The sequence below is a fragment of the Platalea leucorodia genome, assembly GCF_965183815.1.
Source record: "Platalea leucorodia genome assembly, chromosome: 5".
Lineage (NCBI taxonomy): Eukaryota > Metazoa > Chordata > Aves > Pelecaniformes > Threskiornithidae > Platalea > Platalea leucorodia.
In genome coordinates, this window is record NC_138827.1 from 91329528 (window position 1) to 91357494 (window position 27967).

General features: G+C 47.9%; 1 protein-coding gene across 1 annotated transcript in view; it reads right to left on the bottom strand.

The window, feature by feature from the left end:
- The window catches only part of SLC12A8 (solute carrier family 12 member 8), a 49676-nt gene that overhangs the window by 13484 nt on the left and 8225 nt on the right, over nt 1–27967 (bottom strand). The window contains 5 exon segments of the mRNA XM_082312554.1: nt 861–889; nt 892–958; nt 2132–2219; nt 3711–3798; nt 11068–11181. Coding sequence (XP_082168680.1) covers nt 861–889; nt 892–958; nt 2132–2219; nt 3711–3798; nt 11068–11181 — 386 coding nt within the window.

The window sequence follows — 27967 nt, forward strand, 5'->3', positions numbered from 1 at the left end:
GGGAGAAAAACCCCAAATTTTGGTCCAGATCCATCCTGCCCATGCTCCACTGAAGCGAGCTGCTGAAGGCGCAGGCATCCGTGGCAGAGGATGTCACTGAATGCAGGTCCCCTACATCCCACATGTCCTTCGCTCCCACCCATCCTCTCGTGGAAAATAAGGTCAAAATGAACACGGGTCCTCCCAGCTTCTGCCCCTGTTGAAGTCGGGTGGCACACACTTTATTAGAAGGAATCACAAAAACTTACATGGCTAAAGACGATTCAAGCTACATCTGCCTTTTCCTCATCTATGAAATCCGCACACAGCTAAACGGAGATTGGGTAAAAACCCCCAAAATGCTTGCTGTTTGGGGAAGGGATGTAAAATTAACGTTGTGGTCCAGAACTGTACGAACTTCCTACCACAACATTTCCTTTCCCCATGAAAATCGACTTGGCCTTGTGAATTTTATCTTGTGGGGCAGAAGAAACTTGAGGCTGAGATGAGGAGATATCAGCTTCCATTAGACCAACAGACAGATGCTCGATGGGGAATCCTCCCTTCCCTCTCCTCTAATCCTGCCCTGCTCTGAGAAACACTTGGAAGAAACAATCAGCTGTGCCAGACATCATATATTATTTTAGCCACCAAAAATGCTTGCATTTAAATGTACTACTTGACATTCAAATCAGGGTTAGGGGGGAAGAGTCCTTTTCACCAAGGCTGATGAAAGGGTTTGCTGGGGGTTTTGAGCACGGAGAGTGTGAATACATTGTAAGAAATTGGCACTTCGAGCTTATTAGAAGTGAAATTACTGAATCTCATTTTTATGTTTAAAAAGCCAAACAAGGGAGAAAAGCAGCGAAGCACTCGCTCACCTGTGAGTGACAGAAAGGGAGAGTTTGGATGTGTAATGATCTCTCCCTGCTCCCTCTCTCCCAACAAAGTCATTAAAATCTAAAGCAGCTTGTAATAACTCAAAGAAGCAACATGAATATCGGGATTGCACCATTGTTTTGTTCCATACTAGGGAGAAGAAAACTGAATTTGCTTTTTGGGGGGGGGTTGTTTGTTTGCTTGGTTTTTTATATTTAACATTATTAAATATCTTCACATTTTTTACTGGGCGATTTTTCATTTCGCCTCCCCCCCTGTGGGTTTTGAATTTAAAACACAGCTTCAACAATCTCTTTCTCTTCAGCTGATTCATTTAAAGCTGATACTTTTAGTTACTGTACTTTTCGCCCACTAAGTCATTAACATACACAGATGTTGCCTTAAAGAAAGTAGGCTCATTCTTATTTCCCCTGAAACAGAGATGATTTTTTACCTTAGCAGGCAGTGGCAGGAGCCCCACCAATAATTTGGAGTTTATTTCAGGGGCTGGAGGAAGTCTAGAGCTACAATTACTTAGAAAGAAAACAAAGCCAGAGTTTCAAATTTATATTTTAGATTAAAACCATGTTACGAATCAAATAAATGGCAAACATCTCAATTTTCAATTAATCACAAGAAATGGTGTCAAATATGGTGAACCCATGATTTTGGATAATGCTGAATAACAGAAAATCAGCCCTTCCATATCCCATTTAAAGTAAGACAATGGCACACACCAAAATCTTTTGCTCTCTTTTTAAAGGCCTGCAATGATAAGGTGCGTTGCCTGTAACACTACAAACCTCCCTCATGTATATACACCCATGCGGAATGTCTCGAGTTTAATAATCCTATTGCTCGCCCTGCAATTACAGCCTGCTAGATATGGAAATGTAAGCTTCGCTTGACTTAGTAAAGATAAGCAGTGGGGTTCTTTAGAGATTTCAATTTGGTCTAAGCTTTCACCAATGAGAAAGGATACATTGAATAAAATACAGCATTTATCATTAGACCACATTAGCATATTTTAGCTCTTAAAGCTATTGCCGGGTGATTATGCCAAGATTCAGCATTACTGGATATGCTGGTGAATGCAAAGCTATTCAAATCAATTGTACACTGGGACTTACAATGGGGAAATCCCCCTGAATTTCAATGTGGGATGGGTACCCAAATTCCTTAGGCTTTTGGAAAATTCAAGCATTCAGTAAGGCAGATGGCAACCAGAAAGCACCACTATATAAAATCATGCTGGGTTATTCGAACAAGTTACCTTCTCTGCTATCATGAAGTCATAGCGGAGTGACTGACGGGTACAAACGGCTCCCAGCAAAAAAACAAAGACCATGTACAGAAACCACCTGCAAACAATAAAAATAAACTATTTTCTTCCAGCAAGACAAGACCATGGAGAATTCTGCCCATTAGCAGAGCCAGGAGACGGTCAAGTACCTGCAAGTTGGGTCTTCAATCACTCTGCATGGGCTCTTGCTGCATGATTTAGCCTCAGGGCTGAATTTAACACCAGTCCACGTTACTTACCCACTACAACGTACCAGGGACAACTGCAGCGTGACCGCACAGAGGGGAAGCTACCTGCACTCTTGATGTGTGCACAGGGGGAATAACCCAGTCCTGGGGACAGACTTTTTAGTACGGCCTGTAGCAACAGGACAAGGGGTAATGGTTTTAAACTAAAAGAGGGTAGATTCAGACTAGATCTAAGGAAGAAATTTTTAAAAATGAGGGTGGTGAAACACTGGAACGGGTTGCCCAGAGAGGTGGTAGATGCCCCATCCCTGGAAACATTCAAGGTCAGGTTGGACGGGCCTCTGAGCAACCTGATCTATTTGAAGATGTCCCTGCTCATTGCTGGGGGGGTTGGACTAAATGACCTTTAAAGGTCCCTTCTAACCCAGACCATTCCATGATTCTATGATCCTGCAGGTCCACAGGTCCCCTCATCTGGCAGGAACATGAAACACCACAGCCAGCCTGCTCTACAAGGCTGATCCTGAGTTATGACCCTCCTCTGGTGTCTCTGGCCCTTCCAGTACTCAGGTGGAGGGATAAGCTAGTCTGTCTGCAAAGCCCACACAGCAGAGAGGTGAATGACCACAGTCCATCCATCTGTGATACTTCTGCGTCCTGTGGAACTCCCTCACTTAAAACAAGCACCAATTTCAGCAGGAATCCCTCTAAATTCTGAAGATCCTTCCTTTCTGTCTGAACCTTGGTACACAATTAAAAGTAATAACCTCAAAAGCAATTTAGGTGGCAATGAAAGCAGGCAGGAAAAACCTACTGAGATTTTTTTTAAATATGTAACAGTATTTTACGCCGGGAAAGGAGCATTTCCCAGGGGAGAGCACTGCTCGGGGATGCAGGGCACCTGCATTCCCCTGGCCTTGCAGGTGGGTAGGTCATCTCACCTGTCTTAGCCCCATTTTCCCAATAATAAAAATTACAATTTTTTAATATTTTATATTTTTTGTATTTTCTATTTATATAGAAAAAGAAAGCACTTTGAAATCAATAAGTGACAAAATCACGCACCCCAAGCCTTCGAGAACTTTGCATCCTGCTCTGGGACAGCCAGGCTGCAGCAGCACAACCGCTCGAGCACCAACACACATCCCACCCAGCGGAGGAAGGACTGATTACATCCACATTAATGAACCTCTTCTCTAACCCACCCAGAGTGGGTGGTGGTAATGGATGATAATTTGAATGAGAGCCAGACTTTAATTTTCCAGATGGCTGAGTAATAAAAGGTTGATGGGAATATGAAATGGATTGGTCACATCCAGGGCAGTCTCCAAAGAGTAAATTTTCCCCAATCTATGACTTACGAGGTGCCAATAGCAGCCAGAGACCCCAGGGGGATGTTGGTAGCAGGCTTCTGGAGATCTCCGCTCATATTGAACCCAACCATCACACCTGTATTTTGTAGACACAAATGCAATTTACAGTTAATCTAAGTTATAGCATATATAATACATATTATAATATGTAATATAATTTAATTAATCAGTTAATTGATTGCTTCAGAACAGTAACTATATCACTTCATTGCACTTCCACACACACGAATACTGGCTCCCATCGCTTGCACGGTAAGAAACTGTTAATGTCTTTATTCGAAGCAAGCCACCACTAACACATCTACAAAGAACCCTTTGTCCAGTTTGAACAATGCTGGGGAGGGGGGGAAAGAAGCAGAAATCTGAACAAAACCCATCTTATCTTAATGCAAACCTCACAGAAGACAGTGCCATCCAATTGTTGAAAAGAAAAATGCTACCGTTCATCATGGCAGCGCATTCAGCAGGTGGTACTACCCCCGCAGACCAGATCCATTACAGGTCCCTGCATTCATGGGGGACAACCGCTGCTACAAAACGGCCTGCCCTGTCCGTGTTTAATGACGATCACATGCACATTTAGCAGAGGGAATAACAGTGCTCAGCACGTAGGTGGCACCTTCCAGTCAAGGGATCTGCTTTGGAAGTAGGCATTATCTCTACTTTGCAGATAGGAAAACAGAAGCGCTGAGAGAGCAAGTGATTGTCCCAGCGTCACGTAGAAAACACATGGTAGGACTAAGAATAAAGTACTGAACTGTTATTTTAGGCCAGAGTACAGGGTATTGTACAATCAGGGACAGTCCTTAGCCTAAAAAATTACCATCTAAAGACAGAAGAAAGGACAACAGGATGGAGCAAAAGATCTCCACGTTGAGGCTAGGAACGTGAGGTACAAATGGGTTATGAGACTTTGCTCACAGTTGAAGGAGGAGTCATACCAGACTTGACAGGAAAACACAACTATTTTCATCAAATTATCCCAAAATTTCTCCTAGAAGACTTCAGATATCTGCTATAAAAAAAAAAAAAAAAAAATCCATGATTTGGAACGCTGTTGAGAATTTGGACAATTCGAAGGCAAGAGAGAAGAGCCTCTTTAAGAGACTAACTTGTGCTCATCACTGTCCCAGCCCTCGGGTGTCAGACTAACGTCTTCGTAAGGACGCGCGGGCCAGGTGCCAGCCAGCAGTGCTCATGGGACGGTCCCTGGGAGCCGGGGTGAGATCACCACAGAACAACAATGAGGAGGAGGAGGCCAGCGCCACGGTGCTCGCAGCATCTGCCAGCCCTGGCAGCAGGGGACCGACCACGCGTCGGTCTGCCACTCGGCTGCCAAGTCCAGCAGTCATTCCTCATTTTCAGAGGGCACAAGAATGACAAAGTCAGTCTCTGAGGCTGCAAATCTGAGTGACTACAGCTCTAAATCAGCAACAACCCATTGCATTTTAAAGCTCAAACGCTGACTGCTGCTCAGGAGGATTTTCTCCCAAGATAAAGGGTAGATAGGAGCCGTAGGACAAATCCCAGGGCAAAGGGGACAAACCCGGCTCAGCTGGATGGGTGCCTTCCCTACAGACCTTGCGTATCCACCGATGGACTGCCAACAGGGAGCAACGGTTGGGTTGCTAATCGGGACACAGGGGCTCATCTCCCTGCTCCATCCCAGGCTTTGCTGTGCGTCTTTATAGCTCCATCTCCCCATCTGCTAGATGGAAATCATAACACTTACTCTTCTCGCTGTGCTGCCATGATGATAGCACGTTAATGAGCACAAGGCACTCACATGTTGCCAAACACATTGGCTAAGCATCCAGGGCTTTATTTATTTATTATTAATATTTTTTCCTTGATCATCTTTCCCTCCCCCCTTGATCATCCCACCTAGCAGCCATTTTTTTCTGTCCTTCTCTCCACCACAGATCCAGACCCCCGATGGTCCCTATGGGCCCCTGGCATTCCTCAGCTCCTGGAAGAGCTGCCTTCCAGATTCAGACCAGATTTAAATCCTTGACACCATACCGAAAACATTACAAATCAAAATGAGTTCTTAATTTTCTCCTGGAAGACTATTCCGTGGACGTACTTCTGAACAGTACTGCTAAAAGCCTGTCAACTGGTGCGCTTTTCCCTGGATAAAGCTTCCAAGCGCTGTTCAAGCACTGCTCCTTTTCAACAGCTACACAATAGGCTTAGCTGGAGGTGAGAAAAGTTAGGAAGGCAGAAGTCCATGGAAATGGTCACAAACATCATGCTAAATGAAGCTGCTATGAAGCACTCTTTGGTGACTTTGCAATTCAGAGACAAAGCAGAAAGCTGAGAATACTCTGAATTTTTGTTCTAAAGGGAACAAACTATTGTCAGAAGGACAGCTGTTAATCTCATGTGCCTCTTGGCCAAGTTTCCCAAACATCTGGCACCACCTCTAAATCTCCCAGCTTGAGCTTGACTCACCTCTTCCTCATCCAAACTCCTACCTCAGCAAAGCGCTGGGGAAACACCAAAATGGCATTTTCTGGACTGAATATGAAAAAAGTTGAAGACATGTGAGTCATCTGTGCAGCGATGACTGCACAGCCCAAGCCACCTCACTGCCTCCCTCTCACAGACCCACGCATACTCAGGAGCAGCCAGGAGAGATAAACATAAACATCCCACATAAACAGGATCTTGAGACTGATGACTGACCTCCTGCCTGGCAGCGACTAGGGGTCAGACCCAGGACAGTGCACATCATTAGCTTCTGTCAGGACCCCCAGGAGATCACCAGAGTCTCATGGCTTCCACTGCCAATGGCCAAGGCCACCACAGAAGGAACCGACGTGGATATTCTCAGCCGCTGAGGCCAAAGCCATCTCCTCCATGCTGCACCTATGCCTCAGCCCTGACTAGTACAGAAGGATGGACAATCTGGTAGTACAGAAGTATGGACTATGCTAAAGGCACCTCTCCACCACCACCCAAAAAGTCATTTTCCAGACAGGATGACAGCTGCCAAAGAGCAGTAATAAGAAGGTCTTTTGCAAGCAGCAGACTAACCACCCGACTTTTCAATGAAAGGACAACTTCATTAATTTTCAAAAAAACCTAATCAATCTCCACCATCCATAGCCTCGGTCCCCCCTGCCAGAGAACTGGTCTGACTTGTGAGTAGCCACAAACAGCCTTTCCAGAGACTCTAGTTACTCAAGAGAAGAAAAACCCTACACTTGCATATAAAATTCAATGATGTAGAGAAGTTGGGACGTTCCTTCCTCCAGACACAGACCTGTCCCTAGGGAAATGGCCAATCCCTTCGGAACTCAAGCAATCATATCTGCAGATTGTCCACGGAGAAAATTATCCACCTCTCTGTTTCAGCGAGATAGCAGGCTGGATTTTCCACACTGGCTATTATCTCAGAGAGCAGCAGATAATGACAAAGCTTCTGGACAAAGAAGCATGAAAACACGGTCAACTCAGCCAGGAAATTATGGCTGAGACAGTCTGTACATTGCTGCTATTCCCAGCGTAATCCTGTCCTGGGCATCATCCAGGCAGTGGATACGTGCACGAGAGGACCACCTACATTGTACATTAGACACAACCATCAGCTCCACCAGCTCCGGCTTCTAACTCTACTAGCTACGGTTTATAACTGTAGATGTGACTGCTTGCAAATACCCATTGCATTTTCCAACAAATTTACTACAAAATATAACGGGTTTTTTTTTCCTTCACCCAAGAGGTGAAGAATGGAAAAATCTTAGATAAGAATTGGAGCTAATTTTTTAAAAGGGCCAAATTCTCCACTGATGTAAGATGGCACTTCTCCATAGACTTCAATGGAGTTGTGCCAGTTTACATCATCTGGTAACTTAGCCCAAAACTTCTAAATCTATGTGCTGTCATTTTGCAAGTGCCAAATATGGTTTACTTCAGAACTAGTTTCAGCACGATGATATTTTCCACTAACGCCACTTCAAACGCGTCTTACTTTCTTGTATCACATGACAACACACTTCTTTCATTAGACAGAAAACCTTGGGGATTTAGTAGAAAAAGGAAAACATTCTCTGCACAACAGAAATGACATTTAACTTCATTTTAAAGCTGCACTGATGGTTGTACGGCTGCTGCTACTGTTGCTGTGCAGTCCTAAGCGCTGAACATGGGCAGGCAGCTCCCGAGACTCCTTCTCCGTGCAAAGCCCTGGTGAGATGCGTGGCTGGGTGTTTGCGTATCACAATGTGGCAGCACAACATCTGCATAAAGAAGGTATTTACAAACATGCAGAAAAACATCTGGTTAATGTACAGAATCTCGATAGGGGTATGCTCACATCTTCTGCAGCGAGTATGTTAATCTTTTCAATGGAAGCTGGCAAATCTGAGTCTTCCGTGCCTATGCACTCCCATTTAGGCCAGCTCTAGATGTATGTTTTGGATCAGTCAGCTATTTCTCTATTATTAAATGACAAACTTGGGGGAATAAGGCCAGCTGCACTGCACATCCGGCTGAAATGGTTTAAACAGCTATTACCCAGGAAGCAACTGGACCAGCCTCTGCCTAACACCACTCAACTGTAAAATCGGGATAACTTCACTCACATTGCTGGAGTTGTACCGATAAAATAAAGAGAAACAGAGAAAACAACCAGACTCAGAGCAAAACGATCAAAGGAGGATGCTCGTAGAAAGCAGCATGTTGCGACCAGTCTACAAAAGGCTGGGACGACCATCCTTGGCCAAGGCAGCAGCTTCTTCTGCCCGTTCGGTCCCGGCAAGGGTCTCCCCGCAGGGCCCACTCCCCCTTCCCAAAGCGGCTGCCCCTCTTTGCTTACCAGCCTGTATTTCTGCAGTTTCAGTTTCACTGCTATTTCTGGTGGAACAGGCAACTTAAAACCACTTTTTCGTATGTCCCAGAGACTGAACTTAAACCAGTTGAATTCAGATAACCATTTTGGAGGGTGAATAAAGAGCTTATTCTGAAGACATCAAAATAGCTTCACTTCAACAGGGAACATTTCATCTCAGAAAGGCCCAATTATCTTATTTCACAATTTCCTAAACATTTTTTTTTTTAAACTTTGTTATCAAAAGAGCATCTTAGATTGTAAAGTAGCATATGCTAAAAATTAAAAAGAGTAAACACGAGGTTTAATAATAAAAGATAAACAGAACATTGCTGTGGGTCACAGAAATGTTTCAAACTGGCTCAAAGTAACCCCTCAAAACTAAACAACATATTGTTTCACTGAAACTCTCACCAAATTTCTGATGCATCTTAACGCAAAGAATTTTGCTTCCAGTGCTTCGGCCGGGTCACTGCGGAGGTCCCAGCAGAGGCAGGCACCAGTTGGGGATGGGGCTGGGCAGGAGCAGGAGCACAGGCTGGAGGTGACAGCCTGGCAGTGACGTTTGGACATCCCTGCTGCTCCTTTTCACGTGGAGGTGCTGGGGGCTAACGCTGCCTCTCGCTTGCAATCTGTATCAGGCTGCCTGCCCTGCACTGGAGATGCTGGCAATCCTATCGCATCTCTCCAGCCTGCTACTAATGCCGCTGCCAAATCCATCCCTGAAATGTCATCTCCAGTCTCGTGGACTGCCTGTCCTGCTGGCAGGCTCGGGCTGCGTCCAGGCAGTGCCTGCAATGCGGTGGGAAGCAGCTCTGCTCCAGCACGTGGGACCCCGAGAAACCTGGGGTCCCCTCTGCAGCCCTGGCATCGCACCCTAGTCTTGACTCCCACCCTAAAAATTTCTTAATCAGATCACGAGCTCTTCCATGTAGAGCACCAAACACAACCCTACATTTTATGAGGCTCCTGAACTCCGCAGTGCTACAAACAGCAATAACAGGAGCAATAGAGATGTTATATGGTACCATTGGCACTGCTACTCCAAAGGAATAATTTAAATCCTGTAAATAACCAAGCAATTAAAAAGAACGCATGAAAAAGCTGTGCAGCAACCAAAGTAATTATACACCAGCACAAACTGTATTTTCAGAGAATGTTTAACATTACTACTGGTATTACTACTGCTAACTAACAAAGCAACAGGCTGCCAGGGCTTTAAATAAATTATATCTATTAGCTTTGGCCTTCCTCCTAGCAGGCAAGCATTAGCAGTGATGAAGAACCATTTAATGTGGCTAATGACGGTAATTTTCTGCACAGCTTTGTCATAACTGTTCCTTCTTCTGTAACCAGGGAGCTGGAAAAAACTGCTTTCCTGCATCAGAGGCAGGGCTCATGAGGAAGGTCTCTTCCTTTAGCTGGGGGACTCACTTGGGCCAGGCAGAAATGACAAAAAAAAGAGGGCAGAAGCCAACTTCTCCACGGTGCCAATAGCTCAGGCAGGTGAGTTTTCCAGGAGGAAGTCTACACAGAGGCAATAGCCAGTCTGATAAACTGGGAGAAAGGATTTCAAAGGAAAATTTGAAGTCCTGCACCAGGTGCACCTGGCAAAGTGACTTCTTCTGCTACCAGACCATTCCTCCAGTCCCATCTGTTTCACAAAACCCTTTAGTTTGTCTCCCTGTACCGCAGCAATTCTGCGAACAACTTCCAGTGAGTTGCTTAGAGCTAATCCTCTGAAAATTCATTCTGTAATCCAAGGATTCATCGCTATGGAAACTGCTTATAATCGGTACTTTTTATAGCTTAAAAAACCCAGCATCAACAAAAGGTATTGTAACTCCAATTCATAGTTATTTCATTCCCACTGGAGACTGCCAGCTTTGGAAAGGGGACATGGATCTTCCTGGTAATTTAAGGGAATGAATAATATGAAAGCATCCAATTAAGCTCATAAATGTGAGCTCTGCTGACACACAAAGATGCATCCATGACACCATGCAGAGAGTGGTGGGTCAGCCTCACGAGCGATGGCATCAGCCCAGCTCGGCCACCCGCCTGCGGTATGGATGGAGGGAAAGCCCTCCTGTGCTCTTCCCACCCTCCCAGTGCAATCAAGTCACAAGGCTTATCTAACAAGATAAATCATGACTGGCACTTTTAAAAAGGCTTGATACCTTGTGGCCTGACAGCACTGGCCAAGATCAGTGCCTGAGCCTTGTCCTTGGCAGGGTGGGATTTACATCACCACATCAACCCATAGAGTTGACCAGCAGTTTCTGACCAGAGAGAGACAGAAGAGCACATTCAAATGAACAGGATGGGAGCGTGCAAAATTTGAGATGCTGGAGGAAAGCCTGAACACTTTGAATCGACCACATGAATCTGCTACGGCCAACTACGGTCCTGCTCGCCTCGCCTCGCAGCCCAGAGGAACTCCCCTTGCTTCTGCTCATCTCCAAGATATGACTGTGGAGGGAAAGAGGGGGAGGATATAACTTACAGCACCTGTGGCAGCTGGGAAAAACACTCCAAAAATAGTGAAGAAGGACTCCCCCTGGCTGTAGTCCGGCAGCGTGTTGTTGAACATAAGCTCTTCGGAGTAGCCAACAAAGCCGTGCTCTGCAAAGACATGGAGGGCGAGAGGAGAACCTCAGAAACCACGGGGACTGCAGGAGACCCTCCAGCCTGCTCTTGGTGACCACCCGTCCTCTAAACACATTTCCAGGGATAGTTTGAAAGGATGAATGTCAACTTATTTGGTGGGGGGAGAAGGCAGAGGAGAGGTCAGTGTGGTTACAAGGGTACAAATACCAAGGAAAGGTGCAGCTGTGCAGGCCAGCATGTCAAGAGGCACCACCAGGCTGGGTAGCTCTTGCCAAGCCGTAACACAGATCACATCGAGTCCTGCCTGCGAGCAAGCAGGACATCTTCCTGTAAAACCTGCCCATGGAGGAAACCTGGCTGTAGAGATCAGCTAATAGTTATACTTATTTATCCATACCACTTTAATCCTCTTTGCAATTAGAGCAAAATTATGCTGCCATAAGACAACTGCATCCGCGAGCAAGCCCTCACACCATATCCCAATTCTGTGTTTCTGCGCGTCAAGCTCCTGCACAGACAAGACCTGAGATGTGCCCATGCTGTGAAGCTGCTACCAACGCGCCCGGTTTATACACTGGTTACCAATGAGCCCAGTTTGTTGCAGGCAGGCTGTCCCCTACAAGGTGGGTCTCCCAGTGGAGAAGGAATAAGGTGCTCTACAACTGCCCACTGCCACATTGGGCACTTACCCTCCTGATGCCACTGCTCTCCTGCTGCTGCGTTATCATCTCCAAACCAGGGCTAAACACAGCGCTGTGCATCACGACCAGCCGCCCCCCTCCCAAATCTTCTGCAGATGTGTCTCACGGTGCAACAAGGAGCAAATGCCGAGACCTTGGGCTGTGCCCCGCTCCCCACGCTGACTTCTGCCAAGTCTTTCCAAGGTCATACACACACAAGTTTTACCTTCCAAACAAAAAATTTTACAGAAGATGGGAGAGACGGGAAAGCAATGGGTAGGATATCAACGTCATGCAATTGGTTTACGGGGTATGTAATGGAGGATCGTGCTCCCTCACTTCACACTGGAAGGACAGGCCAAATTCTTCCACAAGCCTGGATTTGTTAGGAATAGTTGAGCCTGACAGCTGAGGTGCTGGCAGAGCATTAATTAGGAAAGGTTTGAGATGCTTATAGGTAGAAAAGATAACGGATCAAAGCAGGTTAAGGAATTAACGATACATCTCTGAAATTAATAATTTCATTTTCAACAGGCAACACTGCTTTTTAATGGAGTATCTTAATCTGTGGAAACGTCTCCTCCCTGCCAGTAACCCAAATGCTCGTGCCAGCTGGGGGTGGGAGGTGAGCAAAGTCGGTTCCTTTTTCTCCTGCCACTACAATCTATTTCCACAAGACATGTGACTGCAATAACTTGAATTTTCTCATTAGCAGGCAGGATGTTGTTTATGGCTGCACAGGGTGATGGCTAGAAATTAAAAAAAGACTCCATCAAAGCTGTCCCATGCCTCAAAGACAACATTAATGATGTTTGGACAATAGATTAAACCGGAAAATTAAATCAGACTCTGAACGCAAGACATATCCATTTAAAGACTCAGAATATAACTAACCACAGAGCTTTGAAGTTGCCACAGAAAAATCCTATAGATAATCAAAAGTTTCCTACTACATCTGCATTCATTGTGTTGCCCAAACATGGATGGAAACACACTGATAGAAGAGGTCTCCTGCTGCTAGGCTTTTTAAAAGCACCAGCTATCTTCACTAGGAACAAGTCCCAGATGAGATTTAAAGGGAATAAGCTCAGCGCAACACACTGACCTCTGGACCTCACAGATGTCTGCAGAAAGTGCAGCTTCTGGAGAAATAAAGGGGGGATTTGTGTAGGCTGTACATTCCCGCAAAACCAGACCTGAGCTCCTTCAACTGGAATTCGTGCCCACAACGGCACAGCACGTGGGCTGGCTGCAAAGCTCCCACCAAACTGCAGGAGGAAAAGTTTGGTCCCTGGCCAAGGGATTTTTCACAAAGTATATGCTCCTCATAGAAATGTTAATGTTTCATTAGTAAAACAAAAGGAGCAGGCAAAATATTAATCTTGCCCCAAGGAGATCTGCAGACCTTCTCCAACCTGTGCTTCACAGCAGCAGCATCAAATATATCTATGTCACTCTTGACAGAAGTTTGCCCCACTGATTCTTAAAAATCTCCTGTAAAGTGGACTCTAGCCTCTCTTGATGGTGTACTCTCATATTTTCCTGTCTTTATCATTTAGGTTTCCCCTACTGTCTAACCAAAATCACCCTGTTTGAAGTTCACGATGCTATTTCTTGCTTATATTAAGCTGTTTGCATTTTTTAATAGCATCCTTTCACCTACTGGAAACAGCCTCCATCCTGCACTAGCACAGTCGACGGTTTCTGCCAGGCTGTAAAACTTTATGTTTGTCTTCATCAAACCAGAAATCATCCCTTTCACACCACTTCCCCAGCTTGTGCGAGGTCGTCTGGAAGTCTGACCCTCTCAGCCATGCTGCTGGGAGTCATCTGCAAACTGAATCTGTATATTCTCTTTTCCATCATCCAAGCAGTTAAGGAAAATACCAAATAACACCAAACCAAAACCAGACCCTTGCAGAACCTCACCAGGCACAGCATCCTGCTTTGTGAGTGAACCATCTCCAACCCGGGTCTTCCAACCGGGTTTTGGGGCTATATAATTCAACAAAGGGCTGATCCAGGCAGTTCGGGTGCCTTATGTCTCCCTTCTCATACAAAAAGCCAAGTATACAACCAGACTACATTTTCTGTGATACTGTTTTGGCCATACTATGGCCAAAGAGACTGTGAGACCCATGAGTCCCATGTCTGACCTGCACCTGTATGCATCTGACCTCTATTAATCTTAAGAAACCAAACGATCCCTCGTGCTCCACCCATTCGTCTGCTGTTCCCTTTCCTACTTTACTCCCCTAAGTGTAAATCCTGGGTGGAAGAGACAAAGCCCAAAACCAGGGCAGATGTCACTGGAACCACAGAAAACGACAGCCGTGGATTTGTTGAAAGAGCCACAGGATGCGCCTACGACTCCATCCCACTTCTGCTTCCTCTCCTCGCGGCTCTGGCGGGCGAGAGGAAGCCCAGCCATTCCACGTTTCCCCTTTACACACAACCAGGAGCTCTCTTGTCTAATGAAAGAAAAGTTCATCCAAATGTTACTTGTTATTGCAACCTCATTTCTCAATCCATCACCCTCCCGTGAAGCAAATCTCACGTCCCTTTCTGATCGGTTTTACACCAGGATTTGCAATCGCCATCAATTCAAGCAAGCTATCGGCACGCTACCGCGGAGCTGAGAACACCACGCTGTGAGCATCTCCTGCCTGCCCTCACGCCTGCGACCGGAGCAAGTCATCTGTGACCTTTCAGCTGTCATATTAATGGGACTAATTGTAGCTGACGGGGCAATTGGGCTGAAAATCATCCAAAACAAAACAGGAATCAGCAACTGAGACCAATCGGTTAAACCAACAGAGCACTCGGTCGGTTGTTCACAGAGTCAATTATCCACATCCCATTGAAAGTGCACTTCAAAAGGACGAGCTTCGGAAGGAGGAGGGAAGGAAACGCGATAGGGTCTATATTTGGCTCTCTGATCTCCAAACAAGGCAAGATCATTTTATTAATTTTTTTTTGTAAGAGGATCTTTTCCTCCAGCTTACTGCTGGGCACACAAGATCCAAGCCAGATTCCTCCCTCCTCGCTCATTACAAAATGTTTGTCTGGCAAATCTTGCTCTCAATTAATTTATGCAACCCCACAACCTCTAAATCCTGCCTTTAATGATCCTGCTCTCGGTTGGCTTGCAGAGGGCTGGAGCTGAAGTGCTATAAACAATCTTCCCGGCGTCATGCTAGAAGGAAAAGGATCTGGTTCCTTCTCTGTGTCATGTAAGCCTTATGGGAAACGCACAATAAAGATCAGTAACAATTTATTTTCATCATTAGATACTCAATAAGGGGTAAGCAAATAATGGGTTTCTCAAGTGGTTGAGCCGAAGTAAATAAACAACGGGAAAAAATTGACTTAGAACAACATCTGAATTATTCCTGTGATTTTTGACAAATTAAGTCCTTCCAGTTGCCCTTATTAAAATGATGTAATAAACAATAAAAACCACCTAGCAAGTTTCAAATGGAAGAGCTTCCAGGATAAGCATCCTCCATTCACAAGCGCAGGGGGACCACAGGGCACATCAGGAAGATGGCCAGGATTCTCATGTCCCCCCAGCCACCATGGATGCTTGGGAGGAGGTACCAGCCTTCGCCTGGTTGCCACCACCGCATCCCCCCTCCGCCCCGGCTGGTTTCCACGTTTGAGCTTTTCTTGTACTTTCTCCCACCTCTTGCCCCATGGAAGAGGATGAAAGCAGCCAAGGAGGTTTTCGGCACTTGGGACACCCCTTAGCAGGGTGGCCCCTGCGTGAAGCCTGGGGTTTCGGAGCAGGAGTCAAGGAGGTTGGGGAAGGGGCACGAGACGAAGCCGTGGTTACACGGGGTCAGGCCATTATGCAACGGCACAGAGGACGACAGCGCTGCCAAGTTCCAGGCAACCTGGAGCTCATTACAGATTAGTCAAGTCTTGGCCAAATTCAATAAGCCTGTTCACAAGCTTAAGGTTAAGTAAACCCTGGCACCGAGGCAGGGGCTAAATAGTGCAAAAATGGAAAACCACCTTAAGAAACAGCTCCCAGAAGACGGTCACGTATTGCACTCTGCTTGTGATTAGAGATTTTAATTACGAAGGTGAATGCTGAAGGCTTGAAATGGTGAGATTTTTTTTCTTTTCCTAAATAAGTAAGCCCACACGTTCCTGCCTGGAAGGTACTTGCTGAGATTTGCTTTCAGAGGAACAGCTGGAAGTGTTTGTCTTGCAGCACATTTCCCAGGTCTCACCCCAGCATTTTCAGGATCCTGTGCAATGTAAGACATGGAGAGCCAAAGAGTAATTATATATCCTTGGCATAATTATCTCCTCTCTCTGTCTTTCCCATTTCTTCTTCCATCTCTAAACCATTCCGGCATAAGCTCTGAAATCCAGTCACTCCCCTTGGACACCAGTCCAAGTGCATGCCCGGAGTGAGGTCCTGGTGCGGGTGCTGGAGATACCCAGGCACACCAGTGTGGAGAAAACAAGAACGGTCCTCACAGCCTGGTCCCACAGCTGCCGTCCTCACCTGAACACACACCTCTGCAGTAAGATAAAGTTTCACTCCTCACCAGCCATATGCTTGCATTTTCTTCCTCCAAACTCTTAGCCAAAAGCAAGGTACAAGCCAGGACATCCGAGCTGTTAACTCCCTGGTGAGTAAGTCAAGCCCTGTCAGGTTGGTAACTCTCAGAAGTTGTGGTCTGTCAGATGACTGTTGGGTGGCCTAAACCGAATTAATTTCTACATAGGTCGAAGTGCTCTACAGCCGGGAAGGAGTGAAATTCTCCCTCCAAAAGCCCTTGCAATACTAATTCTTCCCCTGCCTGCAGAAGTAGTTCATCCATGGATGGTCTGGTGGTCACCAGACCCACCAAAACATACATACTACCCATAGCCCATCACACAAGAACAGCATCTTCACTTACCAAGGGAAAGTCAGGCAGGCCTGGCTTTAATGAAGCAACATTTTGATGCCAAACCGCCACCAACAACAGGTTTTTCAGCATCTCAGTGTGCAATTGCAGGTACGTAGGATTAACCATCCACACAGAAACCATGGATGTGAAAAGATGGGTGCAAAGCCATGAATTTCATCCAAACCCCACAGTCTTATCTTTGTGTTCCCCCCACCCTGTGCAAACGCTGAATTAATTTGAGGCAACAAGCAGCACAGGATCCTCTGATGCAACAGCTCTGAGCGATGCTCTGTGCCAACGCAGCCACGCTCCGGATGGCTCTGGGCTTCCCCAGCGAAGGGGGTACTTGCATGTGCTGGAGAACGATGTGGGTCCAGCTGACCGCAACCACAGCCCAGCGACGCCACGCAGCACACCCAAGGAAGGCCACTGGAAACAGTGCACCTCTCCAGCGGACTGGCATCATCAAAGAGGCATGAAAAGGGCACGGGGGTCATGAATAACACTTGAATCACCTTTCCCAGCAGAATAAAAAAATAAATCAATCAAAGCGGTGTAGTGGCAAGCTGCATCCCTCCGTGCACACGCGTGGCTTCCTGTGTTTGGGCTTGTTTAACACCAACATTAACAATCACATTTCCAATGCTCTTCCAAGGCCAGGCTGCTTCTGCAGCCGTGCCTTTGCAACCGCCCAGCTCCAGCTCCCGAGGTCCTCACGATATTTTTTTCCCAGGCAAGTCCAACACTGCCATTGCTGCTCTGAGGCGCTGCCCTACTGCTGCCAGCCTGGTACAGGGCAGGTGGAGGCAGAGATGTATGAGAAAAACGGAAAGGTTGGGAAGGAAAACAGTGAGAGGGAAGCAGCGCTGGAGGTGGACAGAGGACAGCATGGTGTTTTTTCCATGCTACCATTCCACTGCTCAACTTGCTGTGGGCTGACACTTGGCCTGAGATGCTTGAACAGATTTTCACCAGAAAGTCCCAGTCCTCTAAGAGGCGGGTGAGTCACGAAAGCAAAGTGCATTAAGAGGCAGAGTTGCGCTGGCAGGTACAGATATATATATATATAACCTTCACTGAACTCATGCAGGGATACAAAAATGTTTTAACATCTTCCAGGGCATCTCCTGCTTCACCTATAGATATACAAGGTTTGGCTGGAATACTGGGAAGAAAGAGAAGTGAAAGAGAAGAGCTGCAGGGGAGCAGAGCTGGAGGATCGATGGACTGAAGAGATCGATGCCCCTGTCTCCTGACAGCTACCCCCGGACTCATCTACCCAGGGGACCATGTTCACCAAACGCAGGTCGCCCTTTTCTGCAGCCCCGGTGCAACACACGTGCCACGTGAGCCAGTGTGGATCAGCGCACATTTCCGACAAGCCAGGAGCACGTCTGCTCCGTGCTGGGCTTGTGGGCAGCAGCACAGCTCCATAGCTGGAGACAGGGCACGTGCAGCCCAGCCCAGACAGAAAAGGGCGAACGCAAGACTCCTGATACCTGTCCCTGCGGATTCATCCTCTGTACGTCACAACTGACGTCATGCCTTGGGTTTGTCTCAGTCCTCAGGGCCACGTCCTACCTGCTGACAGCTCCCACAACCTCAGTATTTCTGCTTTGGGAGTCTTAAATTAGGTGAGGGAAAAAACAGAGAGGAATTTTTGTGTTGAATACATGCAGGTCAATGATTATGCAGTGATAAAAACGCAGCTATTACGCAATTAACACAATGGCGTGTGGCCACACTGACAGACCGGTGCAGAAAGACTGCAGGGCACCGAGAGATGGGGGATGCGGGAGCTCCCCAGCTCCTGCTCTACCCCAACCCAGCCCACACCGCTGCTGGCAGCACAAAGTACCGGGAAGAAGAGAAGGTAAGAACGGGAAGGGACTAAATTCCCTCTGTAATTTCGTCCCTAAATGCCAGTTAAACACATTTACTATCAAAAGAGCTCAGAGCGATCACAGACCCCGAGCCACAGGCAGTGGGAGTGAAAGCAGCACCTCTGCCGCTGCTGTCTCCCCGCGCGGCAGGATGGTGCCAGCTGAAAATTAAGCGCTGGGTGCCATAGCCGGCATCTCCCCACGCCTCACTGGCCACAGCAAGCGGTGGCATCAAAAACTCCAAACCAAAGCTAAGCAGCAAGAGGCAGCCCAGGGCGGGGAGAGGAGCCCATTGCTATTTTTCCACTTGTGGTGAACAAATAAGCTCCTATTTTATCATTAGCATTAGGGAAATGGTTTCATAAATTAGGACAAACAGCACATTTATGTTTCACATTCGTCAGAGCTGCAAGTAGCAAAAAATAGACAGGTTTTAGTGAAAAAAAAATTTGGCAAGAGTGGGGTGGGGGGAGAAGGATCAGAGCAATTTTAAAGAAAGAAGGAAAGGAGTTCCCTTGCCCAAGACTTTCTCTGCACCCATAATAAGCCCGGCAAACCCAAAATGAGAGATTATGTAAAGTCTGTAATTGAAGGAGTGAAAGCCACAGTTAAAACAATCTAAAAAGGCCAAGCCCTGAGAAAGGCAACTTGAATCCCTTATCTTTTGATGGAAAAGAATGTGCTCCCTGAGATTAATGACGTGTTTACCCGAAAGGAAATCGCCGCCCTTCTGAAGCAGCGAGTGTTTGTTCCTCCCGAGCCCCTGTTTTCTGCTCCAGAGCTGATCTCCCAAATCTCCTGTTTAAAGTCAACACACAATACGGCTTCCTGCCACCATGGGCTCCGAGGGATCCCACCGTTAACCCTCTACCGAAAACCACCCTCCACCGCACCTGTCCGTCCCGGCCACCGCCGCTGGGGATGAAAACGGGGTATTTAGATCACGCTTCGAGTGCCGGCATGGAGACAGGCATCACGCCAATGGCTGCCAGCAACCTTGCTGCAGGGCGATGAATCACCCCCGTGCATAAATAATTCTCAGTTGAGCAGACACATTAGCAAGCATGGAGACTGACAGCGCTGTCGAGAGGAAGCACGCACTTGTCTTGCTCTTCTCCAAAGTCTCCGGATGCAGCAGGCGACCTCTTCTCAAGTTGCTCGGGGTTTCGGCAGCGCGCCCTGCAGCCTGGCCTGCCGCAGGACGCTCTCGGAAAGAGGTTTAACACCGGCTGGTGCAATGGTCTGCTGTGTTATGGGAGGCACGGAGGAGCGTGGGATTTGTGCACTGAACACCCTCGAGCAAGCAACGAAGCCTAGAGCAGAAGCGATGGGGGGTGATCTGTTTGAGGAAACCTGCAAAAAACCCGCTCCGGGACCATCAGGCCTTTGCATATGTGACAAACCCAAGTATTCACATCCTTCCCCTCCGGTAAACGCACCCCCGATAAATGCACTCGCACTCCATCCTCAATCCATCTCCTCGTGGAGCATCCCAGCCACGAGAGCCATCAGGTCACAAGCATCCTCCTCTCCCTAAAGCCAACGGACCTGCAATAATGGGTGCTGGCCAACAGCTAAAAATAGCAGGAAAGTCAGAATAAACAAAGGGAGCTGCTTAAATCTGTCTCTGACGTTCGTATTTAGCTAATGGGGCAATTTTCATTTGCGGGATGCTGTCACCTCTCTCAGATCGTGAAGCAGCCTACGGTCCCCCCGGGCTCTCCCCAGCCACATCAGATCTCCTGAGGGACCAGGCTGGGTGGGAGGAAACGCTAGTTTCTGCCCAACTCCCCATGCGCCTGCTTTATCTCCACCTCAGCTTCTCAGGAGGATGGAGAACTGGAAAACCACCGGCAAACACAAGAGGACACACAGAGCCCAAAAGCGCCCACACGGGCAGCTCCTCATGACGAAAGCCCAGCGCCTCGGCACTGCTTAAATAAAGGAAAACTCAGGAACGTGCCTGTGAAAGTAGCTAGTAGAGCTGTTTGGCACTCATTCTGTCTCTACAGGTTGGTGGGTTCTAATTATTTTTTGCAAAAAAGCCAAAAAATTATATTTTCTGCAGGTGGAAAACCTGAAATTTTGGTTAGGAGAAAAAAGGAAGAGATATTAACATGGGTATTTCAACTTTATAAAGTCCACTTATGTTTTATATTATTTAATGCTAACCACCAGACTTGCTGTAATATATAAAATCCTTCCATTACTATTTTATTTTTTGATGTGGTATCTGCTACCTGGCTTGTTCAGCGGTATTCAAACCAGCCAGCGGAAATGGTTTTATTCATTACAAAGAGGATGAGAAGTAAAACATTCCTTGCTTCACCCTTTTTCTAGGAAAATACTTTGCATCAATGGGATATTATTATTAATTATAGAGTGGTATTTCTTGGAAGTCGTGCCCAGAGTCCCCGGTTGTGGGAGGTTCTGCAGAACTTCTCTGATGAAAAAACCCAGCCTTGAGAAATCAGAATTTAGGCTGAGTCAAGGCACAACAATTGGAGGAAAATGAACGGCAGCTGAGCGGCAGCGGCGATGACACACATCCTTTGGACTCGTTGGAGTGACCTCCTTTCTAGCTCGGAGCTACCCCATGTATTGCTTGGGACAAAGCCCAATCCATGCCGATCAAACCCCCATCTTTCAAAAGAAAGCAGTTAACCAAAATACAACATAATCCACCGGACCCTGCCATGGTCTACAGAGTCTTCTGCCATACTCATGACTAGAGCATCCCCGACTTCCAAGTTATGGATATATTATCCAGATGACAATGGTATTTCCAAAGAAAACTATTCTGTTTGTTGATTTTTTGATTCTGTGTCCAAAATAATAGCTTGATTTTATTTTGGGGAGGTTTTCATTATCCATACAACACACACAGCTTCAAGTCTAGTTTCAGACTGGAAAACAAACAGTGTTTCCTTTTGGAAAGGCTGAGCAAGATGTTGTCACCTAAAAGGATTTTTTTGTTTGTTTGTTTGAAACTATTAATTGAATTCAGTTTAAATCAAGAGAATATATTTTCCTTACCAAAATCACACTTTTCAATGAATGCATTTCCCCTTTGCGTAGAAAAGAAAACCAGCAAGAACCACCGGGCCATCATCCAGGCCAGTGAAGGTACAACCAGGCTAAATTCTCTTACCTACAGCCAAAAAAGGCCAAAAATTGTTAACACAAGCCAGCAAAGAAGATGATGAGCAGTAGATAAAGACTCATGTCCCACGCAAAGTTTTCTTTTTAGCCTAGGAGAGGAATGCAAACTAGAAGTGAAGCGGCTGGAGAATCTAATATCTAGAAATTACCTTCATAAATTAAATCCCTAAATAAGGAAAGCTGATTCGGGGCACAGCTGAACTGTGAATAGAATTAAACACTGGGGGAATGAAAAAAGAGGAGGTAAAATATCTCCATCATTTGAAAACAATTATGTAGTGGCACCAAAAAAAGAGGGGGGAAAAAGAATCAATGCAATTAAATAAAGCTGTCCCGTTTAAACACAGCAACAGAGAGAGATGGAGAGATTATGGGATGATATATATCTTCCTCGAGCCAGTCGGTTTTATGAGGTCTCTAGCATTAAACAAGTTGCTGCTGAACGGAGAGCCTGCACAGGAGGTTTTATGGGGGGAGCGGGTGGGGAAAGCCCACGTGAAGGCAGCGTCTAGCAGGGGACAAAGCCAGCTGAGGTATTTCTGGATTTATTTACAAGCTCTAGGAAGACGAGCTTAGCATTGCCTCACAGGGAAACAGCAAAGAAATTAAAGGTTAAATCAACCGTGTACAAAATCTCCTGTATAAATCAGGAGAAGTATTACGTATTAAGCAAGTTTAAACCTGTAGCAACCTCGTCAAACCCTCTCCTGCTCCAGGGATGGACCCGGGCCAGCCCGGCCCTGACAGCACCATGCAGTGGCACATTTTAGGGTGTCAAATGAGGCCAGGACCCTCCTCCTCCTCGGCAGCATGTGGCAGAGGGCAGCTCGCTCCCATGCCCTACACAGCCATTTGCATTGAAGAGAAGACTTCACCTGGAGAAGAGAAGACTGAAGAGGAGCACGAGAGGTCTTTCACGCAAGGCGGTTTAATGCAGAAAGGAAGGACATCAGCTGGTCCCCAAGTCCTCGAGAGACCCAAAGTGGTGGGTTTTGGCTGCAGCAAGGAGGGGTTAGCCTGAGATAGCAGTGACTACAGCAGGGTCCCCAAGGATGCAGCCGAGGAACCATCACTGGAAATTTTTAAGAGCAGGTTAGATGCACACGGCATCCCCAGCGCAGCCCGGCGGGTGCAGGAGGGCAGGGACCCGCAGGCCCTGAGCTCTCCTCCCCTCCTCCTTACCCACCTCCTGGGAGATGCTTCAGGGCTGTGGGCTCAGAAATCCCTCCTGGCCTCGACGGAGCTGGGGCACAGGGATGCCAGCCCCAGCCCCCGGCCAGCAGCAGCTGTGCCGACACCCTGAGCGTCCACCGGCAGGCGAGACCGCTGCTCCTCAACAAAGTCCTACTGCCGGGTGTCCTCCAGCAAGGAAACACCGTGAAAACCTACCTACAAACAGGGAGGCAGAGTGGAACCACGCAGCAAAGTTATATCTCAACCTCATTTTTTTTTTTAAATAAACTGCTTTAAATACCTACTTCAGAGAGCCTGGACAGAGTGGTGTAGCTTTCCTCTCACTATCTAAATAAGGCCCCTAACAATGTTATCACTTTTCAAAACACATCTGTCCCGCAGCTCCTAGCCCAGACAATTGGCAGGTAACCAGTTAATAAATGTCTTCGCCAGACTGTTGAATAGGCTGGCCCTGGCTCAAGAGTGATGTCAGGGCCATTCAATGCGCTATAATTGGAAAAACCTGGGGAAAGCAATCCCGTGTTTTTTAATAAATAAAGAGCGTATTAGCAGCCTCCTGCTTTTATTCACCACGGTGTCTACCTTGTTCAGTAGCAAAGTGGGATTTTTTTTCTGCTGCCGCTCGCTCAGTGATTTCTACTTGGAATTTGATGCCAGTTTCCAGATGTGTCTCAGGCCAGGAAGTCAGCAATCAGCCTGGATAAAGCCTCTGGGATTAGCTGCAGATCATCTTCTGACACACACATCCTTCCTGCACCCTCTCTTATGAAATTGGGGCACACCCCTCGTGCCCAAAAATAAAACAAAACACCCCAGAGCCAAGCAAAAGCCCCTGATAAGGAGGCTTTGATCACTTTCACATTAAATATGTGGGAATATATTTAATTAATTCAGTCCATCAAAGCCCCCGAGGCACCATTTGAGGGATCTTTACAACACCAGTGTTTATATACATAAATCACTTTAACAATTGCAGGTTCCCTGTCTGCTGGAGCAGCCCCAGGCGAAGCTCCTCTCCCACTGCTCCTCACCAGCGGTACCCACGGTACCCACGGGAGAGCACCAGCTCCCCAGCTCTGCCGCAGGATGCCCGAGGGGGATGAATCCTCCAAAGGACTCATCCTCGGAGAAAGAAGTAACGATAATAAATGGGTTTTCTGGGCTCTGTGAGAGCAGCTTTGGGAAGCTAAAGCCGAAGCGGGTGGCACAAAGGATGTGGTTTGCATAGAAAGTAATCCCAAGCAGAAGCACCCTGACAGCAACGTGCCTTTCAAGCCTCCCCGCGTCCCTGAGAAATGAACTACCCGGGTTCCCCAGCCGGGAGGAGAGGGGCTCAGCCCCAGGCACACAGCACCGTCTGCTGCAGGATGGGGGGTCCCAGCCCTAGGGGTCCCACCCTCCAATTCTTGAGTTCCCAACAAAACAACGTTTGTTTTTTCTCCCCCCAGGCATTTAAGAGGCTGTTGTCGGGCCCCTTTTGCTCATGTTGCGATTCTTTTCATCTCCCCAACAAAGCGCAATGAAACTAACACCAGCTCTCCCCCGATGCCCCCCCGCACTCCCGCAGCCGCTCTGCTCCAACAGGGCACCTGAGAGCCCCTGCCAAAACAGGAAAGCAGGCGCCTAATTGGAAGGGAGTATTTGGGAGTCACCCTACACAAAAATTAGCAGAGATATGCTAGGAAAATAAAAGGGTGGGCATTAACGGCAGGCTTATCTTCTTTTTCCATGACTCTAACGTTCGGGACGTGAAGAGGCCAAAAAGTTGCACATACTGTTCTGAGGAGCTGGTCACGGAGGGGAGCATCCTCTCCTTTACATTCACCGCTCCCCCCAAAATAACTCAGGCTGATTTTGAGGTACGGACCTCCAGAATTAAACTGCAAACATATGCAAGCCAAGGAAACCCTGCATTGCTACCATTCAGTTTTGCAGCAAGCGCTGGGTCTTGGTTATGGGTTGAGAAGTCGAGCACTGCCTTGATTTCAATTCACCTGCGTTCGTTAGGTTTAGTAAAAACATTAAGCTGTGCCTAGGGAGAAAGAGAATACGGATGTTTTCTGTCCCGAGGAAGGAGCACGGGTGCTCCGTTTCTGGAAGTAGGACTGAATTTTAAGGTGAGCGTCCGGAGACTGGTTTTCAGACAGCACAGGCAGCCCTTCTCCTCACTACCCACCCCTGGCCAAGATCCCAGCCTGGGACCATGACCCGTCCCCAGTGGAAGTGCCAGCCAGAGACAAGGGGAGGATTTAGGATTAACTCCAACAAATCAGCCAGTCCCACCCCACCCTGCAGGCAGCCTGCGGAAAGGAGCAAAAGCCCTTGGGGCCAGGCAGAGGGCTGCCGCAGCCTGGCAGGGAGCAGGCAGGCAGGCAGGCCTGCCTGCAGCCTCAGAGGGGTCAGCAGCATCTGGACAAGCGACCCAGAGCTCTCCCTGTCTGCTGGAACTGCTCAGTTCCTCCAGCCCCAGCTCCAGGCTGCAGGAGCCCAGCCGGCTCCCGGAGCAGGAGTGAGCCACAGCAATAGAGAGGGAAAAAAAAAAAAAAAAAAAAAGAGGAGAAAAAGCAGCGGGAAGCCCTGCTGAGAAGCCCCCTTTTGTATAAACACACTCTGTCCTCAACCTAAAAATAAAGGCAAACCACAGGAAGGGAGTGAGTGCTTGGACAATATCCGATTTGGTGTGTGCCTGGGTGTGAGCTGAGGGAATGGGGAGAAGAGCAGGGGACTCCACCCAGCGCAACCACACAAAGGCAGTCGTTTAAGACCTTCAAGATGGACAGGCATTCCTGCAGATTATTTAAATCCAAATAACTGCTGCTTGGCAGATGCGCAGTCCTTTGGTATGCGTGCAGCACTTGGAAATGTGAAGTGAGGGAAAAGGCTGCCATGGTAGGAGCAGGGAAGGCAGGATGACTGCACGAGGCCCATTTTACAGGTTCGGAGACCGAGACCTGACGCTGCAAGCTGAGACCCCATAAACCTGTCATAAAACAAGGAAGCAAGCCAGGCAAGATGTCAGCTGAAATCCTTCCAGCTCACAGGTCTGTCCCCAAAAATTACCTCTCCCACAGCTCTCCCTGCATGCTGCCCTTCGCAGCTCAGTCACCACCGCAGCCAAAGATCCAAACCCGAAACAACTGCACACAGGCAAAGGCTGCAGAGAGCTGATCAGTTGCCTGCCTGCCCCAAAAGGGTCTCAGATGCTTCCCCAGGTGCTGGGCTCAGATGCACCGCACCCCGCCGCTGCCATCAGCCAGCTCTCGAGGATGGAGCGTCACCAACACCTGCACGTCCCACCCGCAGCCTCCTGCACGGCCTTGCAGGAGGGATGATGCTTTGCTGACTGGGTGCAATCGCACCCAGGAGACAAGCATCCATCCATGCCGTGCAAAAAGCGTGCAAGACCAAAGGCTTCTTGAAGCCCAGCGCTCACCGTTGGTGCTGACACACCACTCAGAGGCCTTCTGGGGAAATGCAGGACTTGGGAGGAACCAACTGTTCAGCCTGGACTCAAAACCGCTCTCTCACACGAAAGCTGTCGGTAAAAGCAAAGAAACCCGCAGCTCTCCCCAACCAGGCTTATGGCCACAGGTCCCACCGTATGGGCAGTGCTGCTCTGGGGTACTGGGCTTTGGGGCTTGGATCCAGCCACCATCAGCCCGACCTTCCATGCCCTGGGAACCCTCCTCTCTTTAGCTAGCCACAGCTAAACTGCAGCATCTGCGATGCTCAACTGCCTCACTCCTTTCCTTTCTCTATCTTCTGTCAGAAGAAAATGCCATAGTGCTCGGCAGTGGAGGAAATCAAAGACGACTACGTCGACCTCAACTTGGGCATGCTTCCTGCTGACATTTGTATTCCTCTAATTCTCTCCTCCTGCTCCCATGTTCACTCTCCTATCATCAGCTCTCACCCCAAGCATTCATTTTCTCTCTACTATTAGAAAGGTCTCTAGGTCCACATTAAAGGTCTCCTCCGAGCACAACCAAAATGCGACCCCCCCCGTTTCCTTTAGAAAACAACTTCCTATGAAACGCAGCTGTTTGGAGCAGGTCAGTTGCTTTCTCTGCAAAACACGCCACCCCGAGCACAACCGTCCTCGCTTCGTTCTCGTTTGCAAGTGTCTGCTGAGACTTGCACCACCTTTCATTTGGGGCATTTCTTACGTGCTAAATATAAAATGCAAACGCCTTTCCACAAGGCTCTCTCCAAGAGGGGAGCAGCTGCTGGTGCAGCAGCTTCTGCCCCCACCCCACCATCCTTATACACCGTACCGGCAGCACAAAATAACCCAGCAGTGGGAAAGCACAGCCGTGTCATCAGAGCTATGAACGCCTACGTGACACACCTCCTGCCGCCCGACTTGGTGGCTGAATCCTAACTAAATCGAAACGGAAGATCTTTCCTTTAAGCCGACTTTAGCAGGTTTCTTGCAACCCCCTAAGGTGCTGCTGGACACGGGGGAAGCCAAGAGAAAGCTGACACCTTCTGTTTACTCAGCTAATCACACTTCGTTATTGCTGGACTAATGGACCCTTTCACTGCAACTCCCCAGTCTTGAGATGTGTTTCCCTGCAAACACCTCTCGGGGATGAGGATGAAGGGGGCTCGGGGTGAAAGCAGGGCTGCAGGTGGGAGCCCCGAACCTCCTCCTTGCCCAAGCTGGGGCTGCCGCTGCAGGCTGAAGTCAGGCTGGGGAAGGTTAACGGGGGAGACTTGCACCCACGGCTCCTTGAAACCCCAGCAATCACCTGCCCCAGCCCACCCAGCTCCCTCCTTGGCTCCCCGACACGGCCCTGGGCAACAAATCCAGCGGTGTGCAGCCCGGGGCCAGCGCTGGTGGCACAGCTCGCCACAGCCAGGGTCTAAGCGACCTCAGGGGTCTCTGGGGAGAAGATCTCCTTAAGGCAAGGTCACAATCCTCCGTTTTCGTGGGCACAATGCTTAACATGGAGTTAGACAGTAGAAGGCT